Raw genomic sequence first — 24418 nt, 5'->3', positions numbered from 1 at the left:
TATAGAAAATAAAGCCTTTATTTTTTTCCAGTTCATAAGTCAGTTCCCATTACACAGACCACGAACAGGCAAAGGCTCTGCAGCAGCAGTGCTGGGGGCTCCCTCTGCTCCTGCTGCTTGAGGGGTCCTGATGCTTTTCCACCACTGCCACCACAGACATTCCCCCAGGGATCCTGGAGGCAGCAAACATGAGAGATCAGGCAAGGTTTTAAAGCCTCTGTGGGCTGCAGCAAAGCTGGAGGGGAGGCAGAGAGCACCCAGGCAGGCTCAGCCCCAGCCCAGGGCAGTGCTGGATGTCCTGCAGGCAGCAGGTTTGTCACCAGTTCAGCTACAGCCAGGTCTGGGGGTAATGGGAGAGCACAGAGACAGAAACAAATCAGTACATGGATAGAGATGCTGTTCCTTCCATGTGGGACAGGAAAGATCTTAAATTCATCCAGTAGAGGAAAAAAATAAAATAGCCAGGTCAACCTTTATTAAACAAACACAGAAATGTACCATCAACCTCCTGTTATAAAAGTACTTTACACACATTCAAGGCGACATTGTATAAATATCAGTATGAAATGCCACTGGCTGCAAGAGTTCCACATTCAGCTAAAATTTTCCAGACATTTTAACATTTCCTTAAAACATTTTGAAATAAACACACACAAAGCAAAGCCAGCCAGCTGCCAGGCTGCTTGGTACCTTGGGTCCAGCACTCCCTGCATGGGCCTGGGCAAAACACACCCCAGCTGCCCCATGGGCCAGCTCAGCTCTCCTCCAAGGTGCTTGGGATGTTAGTGAAGCAAAGGGGCTGCTCAGCCATCCCAGATGGTGGGAAGTTAAGGCACAGATTTTAATCCCAAAGTTCAGCCAGTCAGAGTACAACATGGGCTCCAGGCTGGGACATCTCCCGAGCCCACTGACAGGAGAGCTTTTAATGGACTGGGGACCTGCAGAGAGATTCAGGATCCCCCACAGACTCTTCTGCAACTACAGGTATGTCCTAATCTGGTAACATTTCAGATGCTCAGAGGAATGGGGCTGCTTCTCAGCACGGGTGACTTCCTACCAGCTCTGCTCCTGCTGACACAGTAATGACCCCTTCCAGGCACCCCAGACAAACTGGGCTCTTCATGGGCCCAACAGTAATGGAGCTGTAGCTCTGTAGTGTCTCTGCCTGCCCTGCACGGGGCCCACTCTGCTGTGAAACACCATCAGACACCTCCCTAGCTGTGTGGGAACACCTGGTAATGCACCTAAGCTCTGCACCTTGTGTACATGGCAGAGGGCAGAACATCCCATGGGCTCCTGCTTCTCTTCCAACCACACAGCACAGCCTGTCCTGTGCCTGGGGCTCTGCTGGGACAGCAGCTGTCAGTGCAGCACAAGGACAACCCCTCCTCTGAGCAGCAATGGGCTCCTCAGGTTTTTCTAAGAGGATCTGAGGCCACGTTGCTCACAGGCAGCAGCTTCTCCACAGCCAGGGTGCTCCTCAAACAGGGAGCTCCTGGGGAAAGACCCAGAGCATCCACCTGAGATCAGAGCACAAGGCCAGCACCAACCAAGGACCTGGATAGAAAGCAAGCCACTCCTGACTTCTGTGGCCACCTTGAAGGGAGAGGAATTCCTCTGAAGGACAAGAAATTCCTCTGATTTTAATGTTTTGGGTTGTTGTGGGGTTTTTTGGTGTGTTTTTCTTCTTGGTTTTTTGTTTGTTGTTTTTTTTTTAAAGCCAAAACTGTAGCTAGGAACACGTGAAACAGAGTGCTCTGTGTTCAGTTCCTTAGCTCTGGGGATCCAAAGCCCTTGGTTCTAGGCACCTCCTCCATGGTGGCCTAGGAACTGACACTCTCAGGGTACAGCAGAGCACGTGCTAAGCTGGCCCAGCAGCTCCCCAGCACTGATGGAAATTATTCCTCAGTAATTAATGCCACGAAAGGAAAGCAGCAAACACATTCTGCAGGCACAGCCCGTGTGGGTCAGCATCCTCCCTGAAGCAGCTTGCTTTCAGACCCTGTGGATCCCAGCAGGGTGACCCTGGGTGCAGCTCCCCATGGTGGGGCACAGCAGATTCCCATCCTCTGTGCAGGAAGCACCAGGCAGCTGCTGATCTGGTGTCACTGGGGCACAGGGAGCAGGCAGATCCCACTGAGCACAGCCTGACCTGCCACAAACCTAGTGCCCTGCTGGCTGATGGTACTGCAGGTCACTGATTCCACCCTTCCTTGCTGAGATGGTACCATTCACACCAGTATAACCATCACCCCCAAGGCCAGTGTGCTCCACTGTAGTGAAATGAGGCAACCAGGTGCCACTCATTGCCAGGCAGTGGGCATGAGCTTGTGTTCAGCTCACCTGTGCCTGATTAGGGTGAACCCCACTGCGCATGAGCAGGATTAGGGGGCCAATAAAAGGCCTTAATCAGGCACAGGTGGGCTGAACACAAGCTCATGCCTCTTACCTGGCAATTAGTGGCACCTGGTTGCCTCATTTCACTACACTCCACACAGCCAAGTCACAGTGCCTTAGAAAATGAAGCCCCTCTTAACAAGGGTTTTGGTTCAAACTATGCAGACAGGCTAATGCAAAGAAGAATACAAGAAAATTTACTCTGATTCTACTAAAAGGAATTTACTGTCACAAATGGAGTCCCAAAATCAGAGGTGAAGGTTGATAACCATACCTTTTATGTAACATTCATGAGCTTTTAGTTCTCTCAAGTTATTCCTAGTCCAGATGGGGACCCTGTTCTCATCTGAGCAGTCTGCAGTGGCACTGTGCTCTATCTAAAGTTCTGTTTTCCTTGACAGGTAAAATCTGTGGGATCTGTGGATAGCTGGAATCCATGGATCTCCTACTGTTAACAGGGCTTCTGCACACATTGACTACAATCCACTGGGATCAATTCAGAACACCAACACTTTCCACAGAACCATATATCCCAGAAATATTTCCATCTCTCTATTTTCCACCAATCTCACGTTGAGGAAATAATACAAGGAAACTGTAATAAATTAACTGCTTTGAACACCCAGGGAAGGGGAGAGGACACATTTCACAGCAATAGAGGTATTTTTGACACTTTCATTAATATTTCCTATGAAAAAAACCCAACATAACTTTTTGGCTTTGAGAGACAAGGGAGGTCCAGCTTTGCCAGTATTTTTCTACAAAAATAAGGATTTGTGTTTACTTAGATTCTACAACTAAGCTGAATAGAAAGGAGAAAGCTCTTACAACCACTTCTGCTGTTGTATCACCCCCTCCCTTTGGAGACTGCCTGCTAGAGGAATTCAGCTGGTGCCTGCAAGTTTCTTCAGACAAGCTCCAGCTCTGCTGAGTCTGATGCTCCTTTATAGGACACCTTTGTAGCTGGCAGGGCCTGTGCTCCTGAGGAAATGACCTGGAGCCATGTTCTACTGTACAGTTTGCATTAGGCATGTTTTCTTCATCAAGCTGAAAAGTGAGTCCCCAAAAGTCTGAGATTTCTGCTGCCCCAGCAATGGAGAGGGCTTGCAGGAGGCTGCAGTCACACCACCTCTGCTTCAGCTTCTTACAGGAAGTCTAACTCAAGGGCTTGGTGAAGGGACACGAGGTCTGCATGATTTGTGATCCTCCAGAAAGGCATGTTGTGCTGCAACAGAGAGAGGACAGGTTTAGTGCAGTGATTTTACAGCCAGGTGGACTCAGCCAAGGTCCATCTGCAGGGCTGTGCAATACAGCAAGTCATGTTCAGGAAGGACCTGTGCACACTGGCACCTGAAGCCTGTTTAGCTGCACATCTGTTTCTGATGGTTGATGACACTGCTGGCTGCTTTGCACCCTCACTTTTGGCTGAGAGCTGCTGCTCCACCCAGGAAAGCCCCCCCAGGGAACTTGAGGAGATGGGAACTCTGGCAGACAGTGTGAGGACTGCAGATGTCCTGACAGTAATCTGTGCACTTTGCTGCCTTTAATGAGCATTTCTGAACAGCCTGTTCAGGCCTCTCCCAATCAAACTCTTTGCTCCTCCTGTGTAATTCAGACTAATTCAGACTAATGCTGGGTATTGATCTGTCTGCTGGCAAACAAGCCCTGACCCCACCTGAGCTTATGAGAAATCTCACTGATAGCTGCATGCTATGATCAAGACATGCTACATCAAGATAGTGTTTTATAGGGACAAGATCATACACAATCTGAAACAACAGTAAACCAGAAACTTTAAACCCCCAAGAGAAAACCCCTGTTTAACCCAGTGAAAGATCTCTTGCATCAAAGGCAAACTTTCCCCCTGGCAGCCCTGGTCTGAAGAGTTCAGCCCTGGAAAAAGTCTGCAGAAAAAGTCTTCTGAAGTAACTTCCATTTGTATCAACTCACAGAAGAGTCAGACACCCACCTGCTTAGCTGCAACCTCTTCATCACGCCCATCTCCAATCACCACATAGGTGACTTTCTTCCCAAATCGTGCCACGATCCTCTCAAAACAGCTCTCTTTACCTGACAGGAGACAATTCCACTATAATGAGCCTTGGCCAGAGAGTAATAGAAGCTGAACAGGTCCCTTCTCCCCAGTACAGGAACATTTTTTGTCTTATTGGGAAGAAGGTAATGTCCAGTTCACCATGTGAGGGCAGAAGCCACTGCTATTACACAGCCAGATGGACCACAGCAGCTGCTCAGCTGCAAAAACTGTATTTTCTGTGTAAAAATTGCAGCTAACCCAGAGCAGACACCTCAGTGACAAGTACTCAGCATGACTTCTTACCTATTTTGGTAGCACTATAAATATTTTCAATGGGGAACACCTCGCCCAATCCATACAGGAGAACTTTGGCAAGAGCTGGCACCAGTTGAGTGGTTGTGATCAGGATGTTCACACAGTTTTTTCTAGAAGAAGAAAAACACTTGTAAAAGCATGTCTACAGCCAGTGATGCTGAGGGCAACTCTGGGCAGCTTGCTCAGCTTTCCAAAGTGTCATCTGCTTTGTTGTCTTACTTTGTAGAGGCTTTTTAGGCCAAAATTTTGATTTGAGGTTTTTGTTTGTTTGCTTTTTGTTTTGGACAGAGATTCTCCAGCAGAAAGGTAATTTTATGAGCACAGCCCTACTGTGGGGAACTTCCCCACATTACAGCTGTTGTAGCAGAAACATCCCAAAGAGAGGAGTTCCTGCACTTGCCTCTCAGGGACAAAGCAGTGACAAAGCTCCCAGCAATGACTACTGCTGTGACAGATTGCAGAAATACTGCATATGGACACAGCTGCCGTGCAGAACTGCAAATCTAAGTGAGAGAAAGGGCTGAGAAAGAAGTACACCCATTTCCAGTTTCCATACCTGGACTGTATGAGTAGCAGGGATTTCAATGCAGTTTCCAGCCAGGAATCTGTTAGCACTTCTATATCAGTCCTCAGTCGCTGCAGCTCCTCCCTCTTCTGTGGGCTGAGGAGGCCTGGAAGGCAAGGAACACGTTTTCCCAGCTGAGCTGGCAAGTCTAACACAGAGCAAGCCATCACTCAACAGCTGCCTGTTCTGCAATAAATAACACAGAACTGAAGGTATCTGAAAGCTGAGACTGTCTTGGGGAAACAGGAGAAAGCAGCTTCCAGTGACACAGATGAGCCCAGACACCCACTGGTGTGCAGGGAACTGGGTAATACTTCAATTATTTGAAGCTGTTTCTCAGGATACATGCAATAAAGAGCATTTCTCTTGTACAAAGCACTCACAAAAGCAGGTGTCTGAAGCCACAGAGAGCAGGGGAAGGAACTTGCACAATCCCCCTCTCTGACTTCCTGAAACTTTTCTATTTCAACTGAGGGGAAAAAGGAGAGTTTATGGTTTTTGGAAGAAGAGCCTGGCCACCCACAACAACTACAAAGATGCTGTGAGGCTGTGCAGGGAGAAAATTAGGTCCAAAGCCCACATAGAAATTAATCTGGCTTCTGACATAAAAGACAAGAAAGATTTCTACAAATAGATTACTAGCAAAAGAAAGACCAGGGAGAGCCTACACCTTCTATTAGAGGCAGGAGGAACCACGGTAAGGAGGGATGAGGAAAAGGCTGATGTGCTGAACACCACCTTTGCCTCAGTCTTTGTTAATACATCAGGGAGGGAACCTGGCCCCTCAAACTAGGAGAAGGGAGCAGAATGACACCCCCAAAATCCAGGGCAGTGATTTGCTGCACCACACAGGTCTATGGGGCTGAGGGGGATACACCCAGGGGTGCCTACCAAGCCACTTTCCATCACTGATCAGCAGCCCTGGCTGACTGGGGAGGTACCAACAGACTGGCAGTCAGTGTGACACCCAGAGATAAGAAGGGATGGAAGGATGATTTGGGAAATCACACGTCCCTCAGCTTGACTTCAGTCCTGGGGAAGCTGATGGAGCAGATCATCCTGAGCACTATTATACATGCAGGATAATCGGGTGATCAGGCCCATAGTTTTATGAAAGGCAGGTTCTGACACAGCTTTGACACAGCTTGTCACCTTCCATGAAAAGGTGACACATTGCATGAAGGAAAGGCTGTGGATGTTGTCTGTCTTGACTTTACACAACCACAGCATCACTTCCCCACAGCATTCTGCTTGAGAAACTGGCTGCTCATGGCTGGGATGGACACATGCCTTGCTGGGTTAAAGACTGGTTAGATGGCCAAGCCCAAAGAGCTGTGGTCCATGGAGTTAAATCCAGTTGGTGGCCACTCACAGGTGGCTCAATACTGGGGCTGTTCCTCTTTAACATCTTTATCAATGATGTGGATGAGGAGATAGAGTGTACGCTTAGTAAACTTGCAGACAACACTAAGCTGGGTGGAAGTGTTGATCTGCCTGTGGGTAGGGAGGCTCTGCACAGGGATCTGGACAGGCTTGATGGATGGGCCAAGGCAAATAGTGTGAGTTTCACTGAGGCCAAATGTTGGGTCCTGGACTTGGGTCCCAGCAGCACTACAGGCTTGGGGAGGAGTGTCTGGAGAGCTGCCCAGCAGAGAGGAACCTGGGGGTGCTGACTGACAGCCGAACATGAGCCAGCAGTGTGCCCAGGTGGCCAGCTCCATCCTGGCCTGCATCAGGAGCAGTGTGGCCAGCAGGACCAGGGTGATCTCACACCTGTACTCAGCACTGCTGAGGCTGCAGTTCTGGGCCCTTGCCACAGGAAGGACACTGAGGTGCTGTAGTGTGTCCAAAGGGAATGGTTTGGAGCACAAGGCTTGGAGGAGTGGCTGAGGGAGCTGGGGATGTTTAGGCTGGAGAAGAGAAGGCTGAGGGGAGACCTTACCACTCTCTGCAGCTACCTGAAAGGAGGCTGTAAAGAGGTGGGGATTGTTCTGTTCAATGAAGTTTCAAGCCATAGGATAAGAGGTAATGGCTTCAAGTTTCACCAGGGGAGGTTTAGATTGGATTAGATAGAATTTCTTCACTGAAAGGGTTATCAGACATTGGAACAGGCTGCCCAGGTGCAGTCACCATCCCTGGAGGTATTTGAGAGTCCTACAGACATAGTACATAGTGATATGGCTCAGTTAAGGACTTCTCAGGGTTAGGTTAATAACTGGACTCTCTGATCTTGAAGGCCTTTTCCAACCAAGAACAGAATTCTGTGATTCTCTTGGATACAGGAGTAACTGACCTCCTCTAGCCACATGTTAACTCACAGACTGCTCTGGTGGCCATTCAGTTTTGGAAGACTCCATGGAGATTTGATCCCATTTAGCACTAGGAGAATGGTTACTTTCCACAACCTAAGATTTAAGAAAGCAAAAACTCTGAGGAAGGACAGAGTCTTGCACCACAGACTCTGTTTAGTGTGATAGTGGTGTGGGTGAACACTCACCTCCAACATTAGTTTTGTATTTGTCATAGGTCTCTCGTACCCGGCGGTACCGGAACGCCAGCTTTCTCATCCAGTCCACTCCCCCCTGGACACCAGCTGAGGAGCTGTGGTTTGCATTAGTGCCAGACCCATTGAAGCCATCCGTGAAGAAATTGTAGTTGCTGTTTCAGAAAAGCAGATCTGTTAAGTGTGCCACAGCAGCAGAATCACTGCAGCTTTTCTGGTGGGGCTGCAGACTTCAGCTCTGGCAGCAGCTGGGAGAGCACCTCAGAGAGGGATTCTGCACAACCACCCAACAGCAGAGACTGCTGCTACAGGCAACAGACACCAGCTACATCTGCTGCATGCTCTGAACTGCTGTACTGAAATGTACTGACTTAACTCTTCTTTCACACCCTTCACTGCAAAACCTTCCTTTGCTCTTTGACTGCTCACTCCTCTGTGGCACAGAGCAACCTCCCCACTGCTCCTTCTGCAGTGATAAACCCCAGCAGAGTGTTTTCCAAATATAACATCTGCATCTTTACAGCTGCAGCTCCAGAAGGACATGAGCTGCTTTACCAGACTGTGACTGCACAAAGCAGGTCCTCCTTCACCATTTATCCTGTATTTCATTCTCCATGACAGATAAGCACTTCTCAAACCTTTTCTTGAGTCAGTTCCTTTCATTAGTGGAGCAGAAAGCCTACCCTCACCCCATCTGATAGTGTGTACACAATCAGCTCACAGGGGAATGTCAACCACAGGAAGCCTTCCAGAGGTCAAGACTGAAGCTTGGACTGTTGGTTGTCCACTCATAACATGTCATTCAGCACATAGGCAACACTCAATGGTGGACAACATAATTCCCATTACAACTCTAAAAGGTCTTAAATAATTCATAGGTCTTCAGAGAAATAGCACCCAGCAAACAAAGAGTTTTTGCCAAGTTTCATCCTGTCCTGTTTTGAGAGGACCAGGATAGAAAAACCCTCCCAGGGACAGCACCAGCAAGTGCCAGGAGGTTGATGTTGTCCTATAATGAGGAGCAGCTGAGCCTATGGGAGGTTGGGACCTAAATGAACCAATCCCACTATTCCTTCCCATGGTGCTCAGTATAAAATGGCTCCAAGAGAGCCCTCTGTGGGACTTTCTCTGGCTGGTGTGCTAGATGGGTTAAGGCCTTCCTAGTACTGCCTGGTTCCTGCCACTGCTGCTCTTCCCCATTTCCTGACCAGGGAAGGGCAGCATTTACCAACACAGGTCACCTTCTACTTACTCAGGGTTTTTCAACTCTAAAGTCTTTCTCCCTTATTCCCTTCTTCCCTCCGGGATAGAAGTGTGAGTACCAGAGAGCATTTGTCACTGCCCAGCTGTCACTGTCCCAGCCATGACAATCCCCTGCACAATGCTGACCTCCATGCCATAAACCCATCTGGGTTCAAAGTTCACACAAAAAGCAAATTATATCAGCTACACATTTGATGAATTTATCAGTACACCACCTTAAATCTTGGCCATTGTCATCAGATGCCACATCTTCTATGTGTACCTGGTCACATTCCTGTTAAAAAAAAAACAGTCACACTGCAGTCATACTGAAATGTGCAGGTTAAACAAAGTGTGATATTAAACAATCTCCTCACATTTCCCTAGAGCAACAGATCATGCCACACTGCCTTCACAAACCTGTACAAAGCTTCCATTGGCTTTGTCTTCCAGGACTAGGTTTTACTTCTCAGCACCTACAGGTCCTTGCCAAGACTGGAATTTAAGTACCAAAGAGTCTAAAAAAAGCATTTGTCTACAGCATTTCAAGTTGTCTGCAAAAAAGGAACTTCAACACTCACCGAAGAGGTTGGACTCAAAACTCACTTCTAATTTGAAACCCTTTTGCCATTTCACAAAACCAAAACAAAGTAAAAAATACCCCCAAACCACATTATCAGATCAAGTACTGATTTTATATTTCATCAACACAGTGGTAAACACTATCACTGACAGCATGAGCCCTGAGATGCAGGAGTTGTACTTCATCCTTGGCTTAGTCAAAGCCCCTTGAGGACTGACAGTCAGGGAAATGCATCAGTGCTTACCAGTCCAGAACACACATACAAGACGAAGCAGACATCACTCTTTTTATTCATACAGGGTCAAGTAGAAACCCATCAAAGAGCTAAGATTGCTCTAGGAGTCTGCAGAATGCCTCTCTCAGAGAAAAAAAGCACCCCCCTGATTTGGTTGTGCCCAAACCACTCCAGTTTTGCCAGACTTATGTTTCAGCATTAATCAGCTCTGAAGCACAACAGCCCTCACAAACAGTGCAGTGAAATTCCAACCAGGAGACGTGGAGTTTTGCCTTTCAAAAACATTTGTCATGTACCTCCAAGTCATTGAAAAACAAGTGAGTATCAGCTACTTCAAAAATCATCTCCTCCATTGACAGACCTGAGCCAATCACTAGTGTTGGGTCCTGGCAAAACAAAGAGATAAAATGTAAATTCACTGTGGTTATGGGTAGAAGTAAATTGTGATAAACCTTTCATCAGTTACATTGAAAGAGGTCCCACTGTATTTCAAGCTTGATTTAATTCTATCTGCATTCAATGCTGAGAACTACCCAAATATTTTAAACAACTCAATTAAAAAGAAAATTACTAAATTCACATGCTGGTAATTTATTGATCCAAAATATAAGATTTTAGTGCTGCACAGACTGACACATTTTCAGAGGCAACACAAAACATTCAAAAGTCTTCAATATACTTGAAGGAGAAAAAAATACCTCCTTTACTATGTGTTATGATCTCCATAACTACCAATGATGATGATAAAAAGTTTGATATTTCAAGACTTCTATTGTTAGAAGGGAAGTGTTTGTGGTGACCATATCCTACCTCTGTATAAAGCCAAAATTCATGCTCTTTCACACCCCAGACTCCCATCAGGTTAAAAGTATCACTTTACACATTTAAGACAACATACAATTTCCTACTCCTTTTCCAAAGATAAACATTTAATTCCTCATGATGGACACAATTTTAATTCCACAGAACAGACCATCTTACCTTGCCATATTTTTGAGCATAAGACCCTGTGAGAAGTGAATGGAAGATTATGATGGTCTCATCCAGGTCCCAGAGAAACACTCGCTGAGTAGAGAATAAAAGCAGGTTAGAACTGAGGTATTCCAACACTGAGCTACAATAAAGGAGCAAGTTTTAGGGTTAGTTTTGTGGTTAGCTGTAGTGTGTTTTTAACACAAATGAACAGGAGTATTAATCTTCAGTGCTGAACACAGCATAAATTAAACTCTTTCAGTTTAGTGCCGTGGAGTTTATAGCCTGCTACAGTGCAACTATATGCTCAGAGTAAGGCTCTCTTGGCCAAACTTCTTTTGCTTTTGTAACTATAAAAGCAAATACTTAGAGTGCTAATGAATTTTGTGAGTGCTATAGAAATTTGTGATCTGGAGAACATCAGTAAATGACCTTGGTGTTTATTAGAGACACCTTTGTTATGTTAAGTAAGGGGGACTGGACACCATGAGGAACAACAGGGTTTCAGTACAGAAGGACTTTGATAAGCTTGAGAACTTGGCCAACAGGACTACGAGAAGCTCAACAACTGCAGATGCTGCATGTGTGGTAGAATATCCCCTCACACTGGTCCAGACTGGAAGGGACTGGAGGGTGGGCACCACACACAGCATGAGACAGAAATGCTCTCTGTGGGTAAGGTAAACTGTGCTGGAGAACACTGCCTTCTATCCGTGCCTACCTGAGAGAAGGAAGATGCTGTCTCACCCTGCCTGGCACTGGGGAGGTCACCCTAGTTTGCATCCCCAGTTCCAGAGGTATGTGAGGAAACCAGAGAGTTGCCAGCAAAAGGCTGCCAAGATAGCTGTGGAGAGGCTGTGGGAGCTGTGGTGGTTTATGTCAGCAAAGAGGAGACTAAGGGTGATCTAAAGCTGACCACAAATCATTGAAAGGAACCTCACAGATGATGGAGACAAAGTCTTCTCAATATTGACAGGAGGAAAATTGCCATGGAAAAAGAAGGGTAAATTTGCAGCTTGTGAGATTCCAGATGGAGACACAAAACCTCCTTTCCCAGATAGATGTTGCAGTCCTGGGAGAGATGACTAGACAGGTACAGGATCTCCATCCTTGGAGGTTCTCAAGACACAGCTAGACAAAGCCATGGCTCTGAGCAGGAGGCTGTAGTACAGACCCAGATGTCTCCTTCATTGACACCACAATGATTCCAACACATGTTTAAGTGATGATTGTTAAGAACTCATTTGGGACAGTTCTGAAGTAACACAGGTCATAGGAACTTCCCAGATACACTCTCAGTAGAGGAAGGACACAGACCTGTTGGAGTGTGTCCAGAGGAGAGCCACAAAAATTATTAGAGGGGTGGAACAGCTCTCCTGTGAGGAAAGGCTGAATGAGTTGCAGTTGTTAAGCCTGAAGAGGAAGAGATTCTGGGAAGAACTTGTTGTGTTTTTTCAATATATAAAAGGAGCTTATATGAGTGATGGAAACAGAATTTTCAGCAGGGCCCACAGCAATAGCATAAGGGGTAATGGTAAACTGAAAGAGGGGAGATCCAGAAAAAATGTAAAGAAGAAATTTTTTGCAATGAGGATGGCAAAACACTGGCCCAGGTTGCCCAGAGAAGTGGTAGATGCCCCACTACCACTAGAGACAGAATGAAAGAGGACTTTTATCACTGCACTGTTCTGCAACATTACCTGTATAAAACAAGATTACTACTTACCTCCAGTTCACTGTCCTGGGAGGAGGAGGTATCTGCTTTCCTCTTACCCCTGTTCTTCCCAGGCATGTTTTTTCTTGCCTGCTCGTCTAGCTCTTTACTTGCTGTTGGTCTTGATAATGATGGACTTGTGGATGCATCTCCTAGAAGAAAGAAATCACACAGCTCTTACCCCTTCACATATCAAAACAAACACCAACATAAAGATTACAGCATTTGGCGACAAACCTCCTTAGCAAAGCATAAGGTATTATCTTGAGGCAGAAGTAGCTGAACCCTTATAAGAACATGAAACATGATTTCTTTGTCCTGTTGTTTCAGGACAGCTCTGTTTCAATTCAGCCCAGCAGGACTGAGCTACAGCACTCTGCCTGTAATACAACCCCAAAGACAGAGCACCCTCCATCCTATAGTCTATTACCCCTCAGGTGTCTCACTGCCCTTGAACTGCTTTATTACTCATTTGTTTCTTTTAATTCTACTTAAGAGAGCATCAGAAACCCTTGGTCTGGAATGAGTGTACAAAGGAAAGGATTTAACAGTGTCTCTCCAGCTCAGATTTCCTGCACTAGTCAAAGCTTGTTGTGTCACACTGCACTACACAGCTCATGGTGTTTCCACCTCTGTGTACACCACTCCCTCCTGTGTGGCTCCAAACCTTTTACCCACACTGAAACAACAGCCAGAGCACCAAATTATCCAGAGGTGTTAATGACAGATCCACAGTGTGCTAATTGTGAGACAGACAGACTCAGACCACAGGTCCACTGGGCTTCCAAAGAATTAGTGAAGAAAAAGAGATTATCTTGGTCCTGGAGGCACAGGGTACCTTGAGTACTGTGTCCAGTTTTGGGCACCTCAGGATAAGGGAGGTCTTGAGGTGCTGGAGCAAGTGCAGAGGAGGGCAACAAAGGTGGTGAAGGGCCTGAAGAATAAATCTTATGAAGAGTGATTGAAGGAGCTGGGACTGTTTAGTATGAGGAAGAGGAGGCTGAGGGGAAACCTCATCACTCTCTGTAACTACCTGAAAGGAAACTGGAGAGAGGCTGGTGCTGGTCTCTTCTCACAGGTAATTAGCAATAGATCAAGAGGGAATGGACCCAAGCTGCAGCAGGGTAGGTTTAGACTGGACATAGGAAAAACATTTTCACAGAAAAAGTGGTCAGACACTGGAATAGGCTGCCCAGGGATGGTGGAGTCACCATCCCTGGATGTGTTTAAGGGTTAAATAAATGTGGTTAGGGATATGGTTTAGGGGAGAACTTTGTAGAGTAGGGATTGACAGATGGTTGGACTCTATGATCCCAAGGATCTTTTCTAACCTGACATGGTTCTATGATTCTAATCTGCAGACCTGCATGCAGGAGGGAAAGTGCTAGCAGGAGGTACTGAGACTGGGTATCATCAGCTGTCCTGTAGCACAAGTGAACACCCAGCCCAGACATATGACAGAATCAGTGGTCCCTGGAGCTGCTGTTGGCAACTCTTCCATTTACCCCTGGAATTCCCTCTCCCTAGGGCATTCAGAGCATGTGGTAGGTGTCTCCTGATCTATTGCAGTGTAAGACTTCCAATATGTAATTTTGGCTGGCCCACCATAAGACTGAGCACATCAGTGAAACCAATCTGACAGTGGAATGCCAATGTCTGTCCAGGAGAGCACTCAGAGGTGCTGTAATTACACTTTGGAAAGAAGTTTTCCCTGTGTCTGCACACTGTGCTGGCACAGGAGTTTTGCAACCACCTTGTTAAAGATGCAGCCATTACCTGAGGAATGTCTCTGCACTGTCCGTGTAGGCACCGTGGGGTTTGGTTTCTCTGGTGGGTAGGTGGATGCTGCAATTGCAGTGCTCTCTGTGCTGCTGTCTGCTGGTGCTATGACTCCAAAGCCAGGAGTGGGGTAACAGCTCTGGTACTGACTCTGGCCAAGGATTGTGTAGGTAGGATATTCCTGTTAGAGGAAAGAATTAGTTGTGACAAGACCCTTCCTTCAGAAAACACTATATTGATGACTTTTATGCTAGAATATGCCTGCTAAAGAGAAATCCCAGCAAGAGCAGAGCCTGACTTCATGCTGTTCCTTTCTGCAGATGTAAGACATCCCCAAAAAGGGCTGAGAGATCTGACTTTCCTGTGCCTCTGTGAAAGCAGTGACCCAAATGTCACTTCACACTCTTCTGGCACACTGTGCACTCCCAGTCCCCTCAAAGAGCAATCTGGATTTGTGAGCCTGGTACCTTGGTCTGCACTATTGAAAGAAAATCTTTTTTCCCCTTGCAGCTCCAAGCAAGTTTATATTAATGAAAGAAACATTAAGACACAACAGCCTAAGTGTACATGTATTTTTGTGCACCCATTGCATCTTCCCCACTTCTATGTGCCCTTTCTTCAAAGTTGTGACATTGCAGGGTTCCTTTGTACTTCCAAATATTTAGGATGGCAGTTAACCACCAACAGTGGTTATGGTATTACAGCAGCTCAGTCAGGGAGAAGGGCTCTGTGCTACCTACAGGGCTTTTTGAATTTGATTTATGTTTGGGTTTATTTCTTTGTGTAGGATCTATTTTCCTTTTCTTGCTGAGGGAGAACAAAGGCTTTTGAAAAACATCCACCTATAATACTCCTTGTAGGTTTGGTTCTCACAATAGATCTATTGTTTCTTCTCCACCATCTCTCTTGCAGAGGTCTCATCACCCTGTTTTAAGATTCCCCACACAATCTGCAGACAAGGAAACAGCTTTGAACAGATGAGTTTGTTGCCAAGGCCAAAGGGAAAAGCTTCATGGTCAAAGAGACAGCAAGAGTTGTTTTGCTGACTGTTGAGTTACATTCTGAGTCCTACAACTCTAATGCCCATTGTGTTCTCTTTGAAGCAAAGCAAATATTTGGTCTTCCCTTCTTAGTTCTGAGTTAAACAAAGGTGAAGCAGATGCTGCATGTAAATATAACAAGGAAGAAGTCTTACCTGTGAGATGCTGGCTACTGCTGACGTGGAAATATTGACAACGGTTGAGGATGTAGAGACTGGACTAGCATTGGTAGTTGATGCTGAAAATTAAGAATTACTGCATTAAATGCTTCTAGAAAAGCACAAGAAATGAGACCAATCCAAGCTGTGAAATGAGTACTTTCTAGGATTACCTGCAAGCATTTGTGCTTCTAGTAGCACTCTGCTTGTAACAGCCAAAACAGAGTTGGGGTGGTTGGAAACCAGTTACATTTCAGTGGGGTTTACAGGGAAGGAGAGCTAGCATACGTTTAAAACCAGTACTTTCAAATGTTTCAGAAACCTTTTCTCCCCATGCCTCCTAAGGAATTGGAATATAATTTTAAAAGTTTCATATCTTAAGTAAAAATGTTTGGGATTACAGAAATCACATTATGATGGTCAATTAGTAGTAGTTGAAAATTACTCAGAATAAATCAGTAAAATGCATCCAAATGCATTTAAATCATCTCTGATAAAAATCCCTGCACTGTACTTTGTGTATTTAGTTTAATTAGACAAAAAATAATAAGGAAACAGTACAAATATTTCAAACTGCATAAAAAGGGTTCTTTCTACAGGAGAAAGCTAATGGATCTCCCCATAGTCCTGTAAGACTACAACTGTTTTTTGAATGAATCCAGAAATACTTTGTCAGCAGCTTGTAGGACAAATTATTAGAGACATGTAGTTGTTATTATGATTTTAAGATGTTTAACATCATTTATGTCACTGCATTCAGTTCTTCCAAAACACAGAAGAGGCTGCTACAGCACCTCCTGGAAACACAACCCATTTAGCAGATTCTGTGGTTTTACAGCCACAGGGCCACTTCATTAAACATTGCTCCACATGGGGTTTTGGGACCCTCAGGAAAATGAACAAAGAAATCAGTGTGAGGTACTAAATCAGGTGCTACCAAGGAATATTTTGTTTTGCTGAACCTTCTTTCTTCAGATAAACAAACACAAAACTCACTTGTATACGATGCTTACAAAAAGACTTGCAGAAATCTACAGTATTTCCTACTTTGCCAACATTCTGAGAAAAGCCCTCACTTTCTGCAGATAACACCCAAAGACTGAAGAACTCAGACTTCTGAAGGCTTCAGTCTTTCTGTCCCAGGGAAACAGCCCCCATCATGAAGTCTTAATCAATGTATGTTTCAAGCACAGATAGCAGCTGGTGAACTGCTCCTGGGAAGAGGAATGGTTCCAAAATATGACTCAAAAAAGATGAAAACCAAAAGAAATTTCTCTTAAAAGAGGTTCAGAAATACACAGTATTTACAAGACATGAGGAATGTGAAGAGTGGCATCTCTCCAGAAGCAGAAATGAAGTAATCAGTCCCTGGGAATACCCCCGTAGATGGGAGCAGCAGTGTTCAAAAACAGATGGGAGAGAATTTTGGTGGGAAATTCAGAAAAAGGAAAAAAAGGCTGCACTGAACAGCAATAATAGTGATGAATATACTCAAGCACCTACAGTAGCTATGCAACTACTAGAAGTGCAGCTGTGAGAGTTAAGGTACCTGTCACAGATACTCCACATGAGCTAAAGAACAGGGGTATTTGTCCAAATAAAACTCCTTCCAACTATACATGCTACAGAAATGATCAAAGGCTGTTATTACCTTAAGAATATGTCAATTTTTAGGGCACTGCAAAGAGCAGCTCTCCAGAAAAGATCTGTGTTGATGCAGAACAAACCTGATGTGAAGCCTGATGAGATGAACTATCTAGGAGACAGATTATTCTACCATCCCTCTCAAGACTATCATGGACAGCACACAGAAAATTCTCATCTCTGAAGAGGCTGCTTCTCCACTGAGATAGATAACAAAAGTCAAGAAATCACAGAAAAAAAGATTTCAAGAGCTGGGATTCTGGTAAAAACACCAATTCCCTTCCCTCATATGAAATTCATTGCTTATCTTTACTCTGGTCTCCTTCCAACATTTCTTTTTAAATTACCCTTTATCTACACAGTTACACATTGGATCTTTACAAAGAGCTTCCAGTACACTAATTAACCGGTTCCTCCTGCACTGTGGTTCCCTTTACCTGTGAATGGGCCAATACCATGGAAAAATGTTAGATATGGACATGCCAAACAGGACCACTTCATGGTCTCAGGTTTAAAAGATCAGCAAACACAAGTGTTGCCTTGAAGCTGCCTTGACTCCTCTTCTCCTCTTTCTCCCTGACTTCCAGATGTCATCCTCAGACCTTAGATCCCTGCCACATTCGTCCCATTAGGTTTTGCTTCAGTTGCTTTCAAAGATGTTTCAACATGCTCAATGTGCTGGGAAGGGAAATCACAATTAATGCATGTTATGTTCCATTTGGCTGCTTTGCTCTCATGGGGAAAGAAGAGGCAAGGCAAGAACCAGTCATTCCTTCCACATCGTTCCCAGTGTTTCCAAGTGCTCCTCAGATGGACCAACCACCATGGCCATAGCTCAGGTGAGTGCAAAAAGCAGAATTCTCAGGCACTAAGTGCATCCATTTACCAGGGCTCAAATATTAATTACTTCAGACCAGCACTTGCAAATTAAACCACATCCATGCACTGAGACCTCTCATGGGACAGCAGCACCACATGGCTCTGAGTTACCCTACTGCTGGAAAGAAAAGAGATTTTCAAGAGAGTACTAACTCTGTCTGTCCTTCCAGCTCCTGCTCTCCACCCTTGCACCAGCCCAAGTACTGACCTGACCTCTCAGCAGTCTGCTTGCTAATTTCATGAAAAGGAAACACAAAATCCAAAAAAGGAAGAGATTCCTGCCTGTTTGCAAAACATTTTCAAAAAAAGTGATAGCATTGCCACTGAAGCAGTAGTTTACAGAAATAAAAGTAGTAGTTTAAAGAAATGCATAAGCAATAGTTTAATGGAGCCTAATGGCTATTTACTAGCTGACTAACATAGGTAGATATGTGCATGGCAAGGGTATGTGTTATAATGGAATGTAGTTAATATGGAAAACTCTACACTGAGAGCAACTTATGGGATGTCTCAAGGCTGCTGCAGTCTGCAGAAGTGCCAAAAGTGAGCAAAACTAATTAGGGGGGTCTGGACTGCCACAAAAGGAATTAAAATGCTGCAGGTTATCCAAAGGACTAAGATGACAGAATGACCAGCAAGACCACCTGAAGACTGTCATGAAAAGGGTGGCAACCTAAGCTGATGAGTTCTAGGGAAAGTTATGAATATTTTAATAATTTCTTGGGAAATGTATGAATATTTATAAAAACTATGTAAACAAACACCTGTATAAAACCTACGTAATCAGCTAACATCAGCATGCACATAAGAAGAGTGATCCCCTGTGTGCCCAGTGCTGCAATAAGAACACCTTGATGAACAGTCTTCCACAGCATTGAGTCTTCATTCTGCTTTCATGGAATCAACACAATTGAGGTATTTTTTCTCACTTTCAAAGAGCTGCATGAAGAAAAACTCTGCTAAAATCACACATTCTCACAGCAGCACAGATCAAATAGTCTAAAATCCTCCTGCAGAGCAGGAGACTGATCTCCCACGGACCTCCATGCTCATTTGTACATCACTGGGAAATTTGTCAGGGATCATGTTATGCAAAAGCTCATCTGAGGCACCTTGGCAATTAAAGTTGGTGCTGTAAGACACTATAATTCATTCCAGTAGTGGGAGTACCTAGAGGAGAGTTATGTTTGCAGGAAGGTAGCACCTTCAGTGCAGTATTATTTGTGTTATGAACATAAAAAGTAAATTAGGGATAAACATTACCCTGGGCCATAAATAAACTTTACTGCCATACTGACCCAAGCTGAGCAAGTACCATGACATACTGCAGGGCCTTCCTGTCAGTGAAAGATATGCTAAACCCCCACTTATTGCCAATTTTAAGAGTTATTCCCCTTTACTTGGAACTCATTAGACCAACATCTGGATACGACATTCAGTTTGGGGCCTCAAGTGCAAGAAAAGTGGTGATAAAATTCAGCAGGTCTGGCAGAGATCCATCAAAACTGCCAAGCACCTGGAGCATGTGGCCTGTGAGACAGTGGGATTGTCCAGCCTGGAGAAGGCTTTGGGGGACCTGAGAGCAACCTGCTGGTACCTGCATGGAGGTTCTCAACAAGACAGAGCCAGGATCTTTTTTCAGGTGCTCAGCAGGAGAAGTGATGATGTGAAAGAGGGGATGCTCTGAGCTGACAAAAATATTTCACCATGACAGGCACTAGAATTGGTAAAAACTCCACCCTCAGAGGTTTTTGAGACCCAAGTGGATAAAGCCCTGTTCTGAATTCAGTGTCAACTCTAATCAGGAGGTTGAAATAAAGACCTCATGAGGTCCCTGAATCATTCTATGAAAATATCACACAAGAAGTAGATTAAAAATTACTGAAGTGATTTTCAGAAACTATAGAGACAAATTTTCACAAGTCACCACACAAATACAAATGGCAAAAATCCTGCCTAGCAAAAAAGTATCAATTTGCACATGTTTTCCATAAACAACAGTATTATATTATTGAACTAAGTGGCACATTTACTCCTATAAATTCTTTGGTGAAATTCAGCACCTGGTTTCTTGGATGTGGCACTTTCAGTTGGAACATTGGCAGAGAAGTTTTATACTGAGAAACTCACTTTCTAGCAGATCTACCAAGCTGGTGTGTATAATAAATAAAAGCCACCTACCCCAAGAAGGAACTTTAAAAAAAAAAAGACATTAAAATCCAGTGTCAGGGTATTTCCTGACATCCAGCTAAAGATCACCAACAGAAAGCTTAAGCTGCAAGAGCTTTCCCAATAAAGGCATGCAAGAATACATTTAATTTCCTCTCCCCATTTGCTCTTCACCCTGTTAAGTCCATCAGCATGGCACCAACAAGCCAGCCTGGTGCATACAGAGGTCTGTAGCAAATACAAAACTAAACACAAACACACACAGAGAAAAAAGGGAAAGCATGAAGGACCATGCACAAACTAAGAACACACGTGCAAGCCTCTCTATTTCTGGGATCTGGACTCAATTAGGTGTAGAGAGATGCAGATAAAAAACCATGCCAAGTTACCTTCAATGGAATAAGAATAATGTGCTGGGCTGGGCTGGCTTGTGGTTAACCCTGTAGTGCAGGTAAGAACACTGTGCTGACTTGTAGATGGAGTCTGAATTAAACCACTTTCAGGTTTCATACCTGGCCACAGTGCACCTGAATCAGATAAATTGGACCAGTTACAAACAAATATGCTGGGACCAAACAGCATGCTGCTACCACAGATTAAGATTTTTGCAAAAGCAAATAACAAATCACACATGGAAAATGTTTAATTTCTGCAATAGCAAGTGCTGATTGTCAGGCTGTGCATGGATTAGAGCTGCTGATAAAACTGGCTGAAAAAGAGAAAATTAAAGGCACCAACAAGACTAATTTCCAAAGCTTTCAACTAAAAATCTGTTAGTGTCACAGTAAGATACATTGCCACAGGAGTATACAGGAACTACCAGTGCCTAGAACTGCAAATGATCTCAGCTATTACACAGGGAGGCTGAAATTGGTATATATGAAGGTCAAGGTCAAAGCTTCCACTGCTTCACTGGGCTTTGGGTTGCATATTTTAAAACAAGCTACAAGCCAGTAATTTTCATAGACTGAAAACACTGAATAGAGAGTTAAAAAAAACACCTAAATGTCTCTTATGGGTTTCCTACCATTCTGGAAAGCATTTTTAACAACACTGGGCAAAGCACAGAGGCAAGTGACTTTGATCTGGAAACCTAAGTAGTGCGGGTTCAGCTCAGGAGCTGTGTTAAGGTTTCCCCCACTGCACTGGTGGGGTGAAAACAGCACCAGACTGAAGTAGCTCAGCTAGAGCCTGGTTCTTCAGGGCTCTTCAGGCTCTTTTTTAAGTCTTTCCAGACTTAAAGCCAAAGACAAAGGCACTTCTTCCCAGCCCTGGTTAGAAAGCAGGAATCAGCTGAGAGGATTTTTTTAAAAACAAGCAAGAGTGTGCAAAGCAGAGGGACAAAGAACATTTGGAGCTAGACACAAAGCTCAGGGCCAGCAGAAAGATCATCCTCCTACTTCAACCCCCAAAACATTACCAGGGCAGCTTTTCACCTACTCTAGCAGAACAAGCAATGGGCTAGAAGCTCCAAGCCTCTTACTCAGATGACATGGGAGCCTCTACAGAGCTGGACAAGAGCAACAACTCCAAAAGCTCGCTCCATGCTGCAACTTTGTCAGAATTAAACTCTGCAACAGCTCTTTGATTTACTTACATACCTGATCTCACCTCCCACCTATGAGTCAAATTAAGTCACCTATCTGTACAGCCCCACCAGGCTTTGGATTCTTCAACTCTCAAGTTGTGTCTTCATAATTGTTTCAAACCTTGAAAACCATGATAATTAGCAAACAAAAGGGAAAGACTGACTTAAGAAAGATCACAGATATGTTTCAGAAACTTCAGAACAAAATATACAGCAAACAGATCCTCTAAGGAGAGAGGAGTAGCTGCATTTGTTTAATCTGGAAAGAGAGTGCCACAATCTTCAAATATGTGAGTAGTTTTAGAGGGGAAAGTAGCCAACAGTTCCTTACAGTGCAAGAGAGATGGACACGGAACACACAGCAACTTAAGACAATCACAGGAGACACAGAAGGGCCTAATAACCAGGACAATGAAACACAAACCAACTCAATGCTGCAGGATCATTATCCCATGAGGAGTGTAACACCAGGTCAGACTCATACCAGAGGTGTTCACAGGGCTGGCTGCATGGAAGTGCAGGAACTGACTTATTATCCTGCTCTCCATGTCTGTCCCTTTGTCATCTTCCAGTACATGTGAAGTTCTACTGTCCATACAGCAAGTCCCACTCTTGGCCTGGTGGAACAAGTCCTTACTCATGGTCTGCAAGAGAGCATCTGTAAACTAGTAGGGCCTTGAGGATGACAGAGGAAGCTGTGTGAGGGGGAACAAGACCCTCTCATGGAGCCCAGTGACAGCACTGCAGGTGGGGCAGAAGAATGTCACAGGACACATGGATGTAAGAGGAAAGGCCCCACACAAGTGGGCCCATCACTTGTAGATTTTACTTGAGTCGATGTAAACTCTCACACGCACAGCATTTCTAACATGTCAGTCACACAGTTTCTGTGTTACAATCACATATATGCAGCTTGCCTGTCACTACTCTTATTTTAATGCTCCTTTAATAAAATCTCTCCAGACCACAAGTATTTTGCATGCAGAGCAATGGACTAAACACCATCACACGAGTATGGCAGACAAAAATTCCTATGAAGTCAACATAAAAAGCTGATCTCTTGCCTAGATATTCAGAAAAATCTCTACTGTTACATTCAAGGTATAACAAAGAAGCAGCTGAGTACTCTCAGATTCCAGAATCTTTGGATTAAAAAACCAAACACCTTTCTCAGCAAATCCATCCACCATCACTGCTACCAACAAAACACCACACACAAGAACCACTAACAAATCCCCCCTATATCCTCCCTCCACAAAAATTTTACAAGTCTAAACCACTTTTTTAAACATCTTGGACTAACACTTGAAGGACAAACAGCTGCCTTTAAAAACAAAACAAACAAACAAAAAAATCCCCATTAAAATACCTAAGAACATACAAGACAGCCTCAGTGCACCATCCACAACAAACTACCAATAAACCCCAAATAAATGAAGTAAAGGGAATCATCACCCACTACGTAACAAAAACCAGTGCAACACAGCACTGAAACCAAAGTGCAGACACCCAGTAACTTCCAGCAACAATACCAAGGGGCTGAGCACAGTTTGTACATCACAGACCATCATGACAACACCCAGCAATCCAACTAGACATAAAAACAAAAGAGTGTTTAGAAAGACAGGCACAAACTGCACTGGCAACTGAAGAGTTGAGGATGGACATGGAATTAGGCTTTTCTGCACTGGTTCAGCTTTTCCAGGGAAAAGCTCTCCTGAGCTCAGAAAGCATCACAGGCAGAGATCTTCAGCTCTACACACAACACAGAGCCAACAATGTTCTCATCCACTAGAAATAAATCCTCAAACTGCCGTCAAGTGAGGCGGTGGGCAGGGTTAGTTGTTTTGAAATACTTCTGAAGTGGCAGCTCTACTTGAATTGTTCTGTCAGGGGCTGAGCTAGAAATGCAGAAGCACCAAATAACCCAACTGCCTCTATTCCCCTGCAGAGCCCTGAGCTGCTAATAAAACAGCCCAACGTGTATACCTGGCAAAGTTCCCACTTTGTGGTATTCAACTGATACATCAGAACTACCTATCTCAAAATGAGATACTGTTTGATCCTTGCATCCCAGTAAAAATCCATGATTTTCTTTCTAAGGATCCCACAGGCAAAATAAAACTGCTTTTAATGAATCCCAGGTATATATATAGATGAAAAAAAAAAGAAAGAAAGGTATGTAGATTCATTTTACATATTGACCTTTCTCATAAAGTTAACAGTTTGTGCCATACTACTTCAAACAGAATTACTAATGCAACATGTCTAATAAAACTGAGACCAGCTGTACTACCTTTTCTACACCATCTTTCAAAAAGAGCATGACAAAACAACTGTTTTGTAGTTCATATCTGAGATTTTGCTGTTGGCAGCTAACAAAAGCTGTAAATGTTGCTGGGTTTATTCAAAGACACCTATGTCTTTAGCTAAGGCAAAATTAATCCTTTTATACATCAAGATTCTAGCAGTATAGACAGATCTGCAAGAGGCTCTGTTCATTTAGTTATGCAGCATGACCACAAGCCCAGGACAGACACTTCATGGCCATTTCTCAGCAGCACAGCTCCCCCAGGTTACCTGCAGGGAAGGGTGATGCT

General features: G+C 44.4%; 1 protein-coding gene across 2 annotated transcripts in view; it reads right to left on the bottom strand.

The window, feature by feature from the left end:
* Positions 1-447: 447 nt before the first annotated feature.
* EYA3 (EYA transcriptional coactivator and phosphatase 3) overlaps positions 448-24418 on the bottom strand; it is a 42376-nt gene continuing 18405 nt past the window's right edge. Inside the window, exons 7-19 of one of the 2 annotated variants that reach the window (XM_008496403.2) lie at positions 20620-20757; positions 15536-15618; positions 14338-14521; positions 12574-12713; positions 10857-10940; positions 10172-10261; positions 9294-9352; positions 7810-7970; positions 5304-5418; positions 4736-4857; positions 4367-4467; positions 2490-3622; positions 448-2268 (exon numbers count right to left, since the gene is read on the bottom strand). In XM_008496403.2, the coding sequence (XP_008494625.2) occupies positions 3542-3622; positions 4367-4467; positions 4736-4857; positions 5304-5418; positions 7810-7970; positions 9294-9352; positions 10172-10261; positions 10857-10940; positions 12574-12713; positions 14338-14521; positions 15536-15618; positions 20620-20757 (1358 nt within the window). In that variant the 3' untranslated portion in view covers positions 448-2268; positions 2490-3541. The remainder of the gene's footprint in view (positions 2269-2489; positions 3623-4366; positions 4468-4735; positions 4858-5303; positions 5419-7809; positions 7971-9293; positions 9353-10171; positions 10262-10856; positions 10941-12573; positions 12714-14337; positions 14522-15535; positions 15619-20619; positions 20758-24418) is intronic. The other variant, XM_008496404.2, reaches the window with a different exon arrangement.

Source organism: Calypte anna, chromosome 23 (genome assembly GCF_003957555.1).
Source record: "Calypte anna isolate BGI_N300 chromosome 23, bCalAnn1_v1.p, whole genome shotgun sequence".
Classification (NCBI taxonomy): Eukaryota; Metazoa; Chordata; class Aves; order Apodiformes; family Trochilidae; genus Calypte; species Calypte anna.
This window is presented reverse-complemented; position numbering and strand designations above follow the sequence as displayed.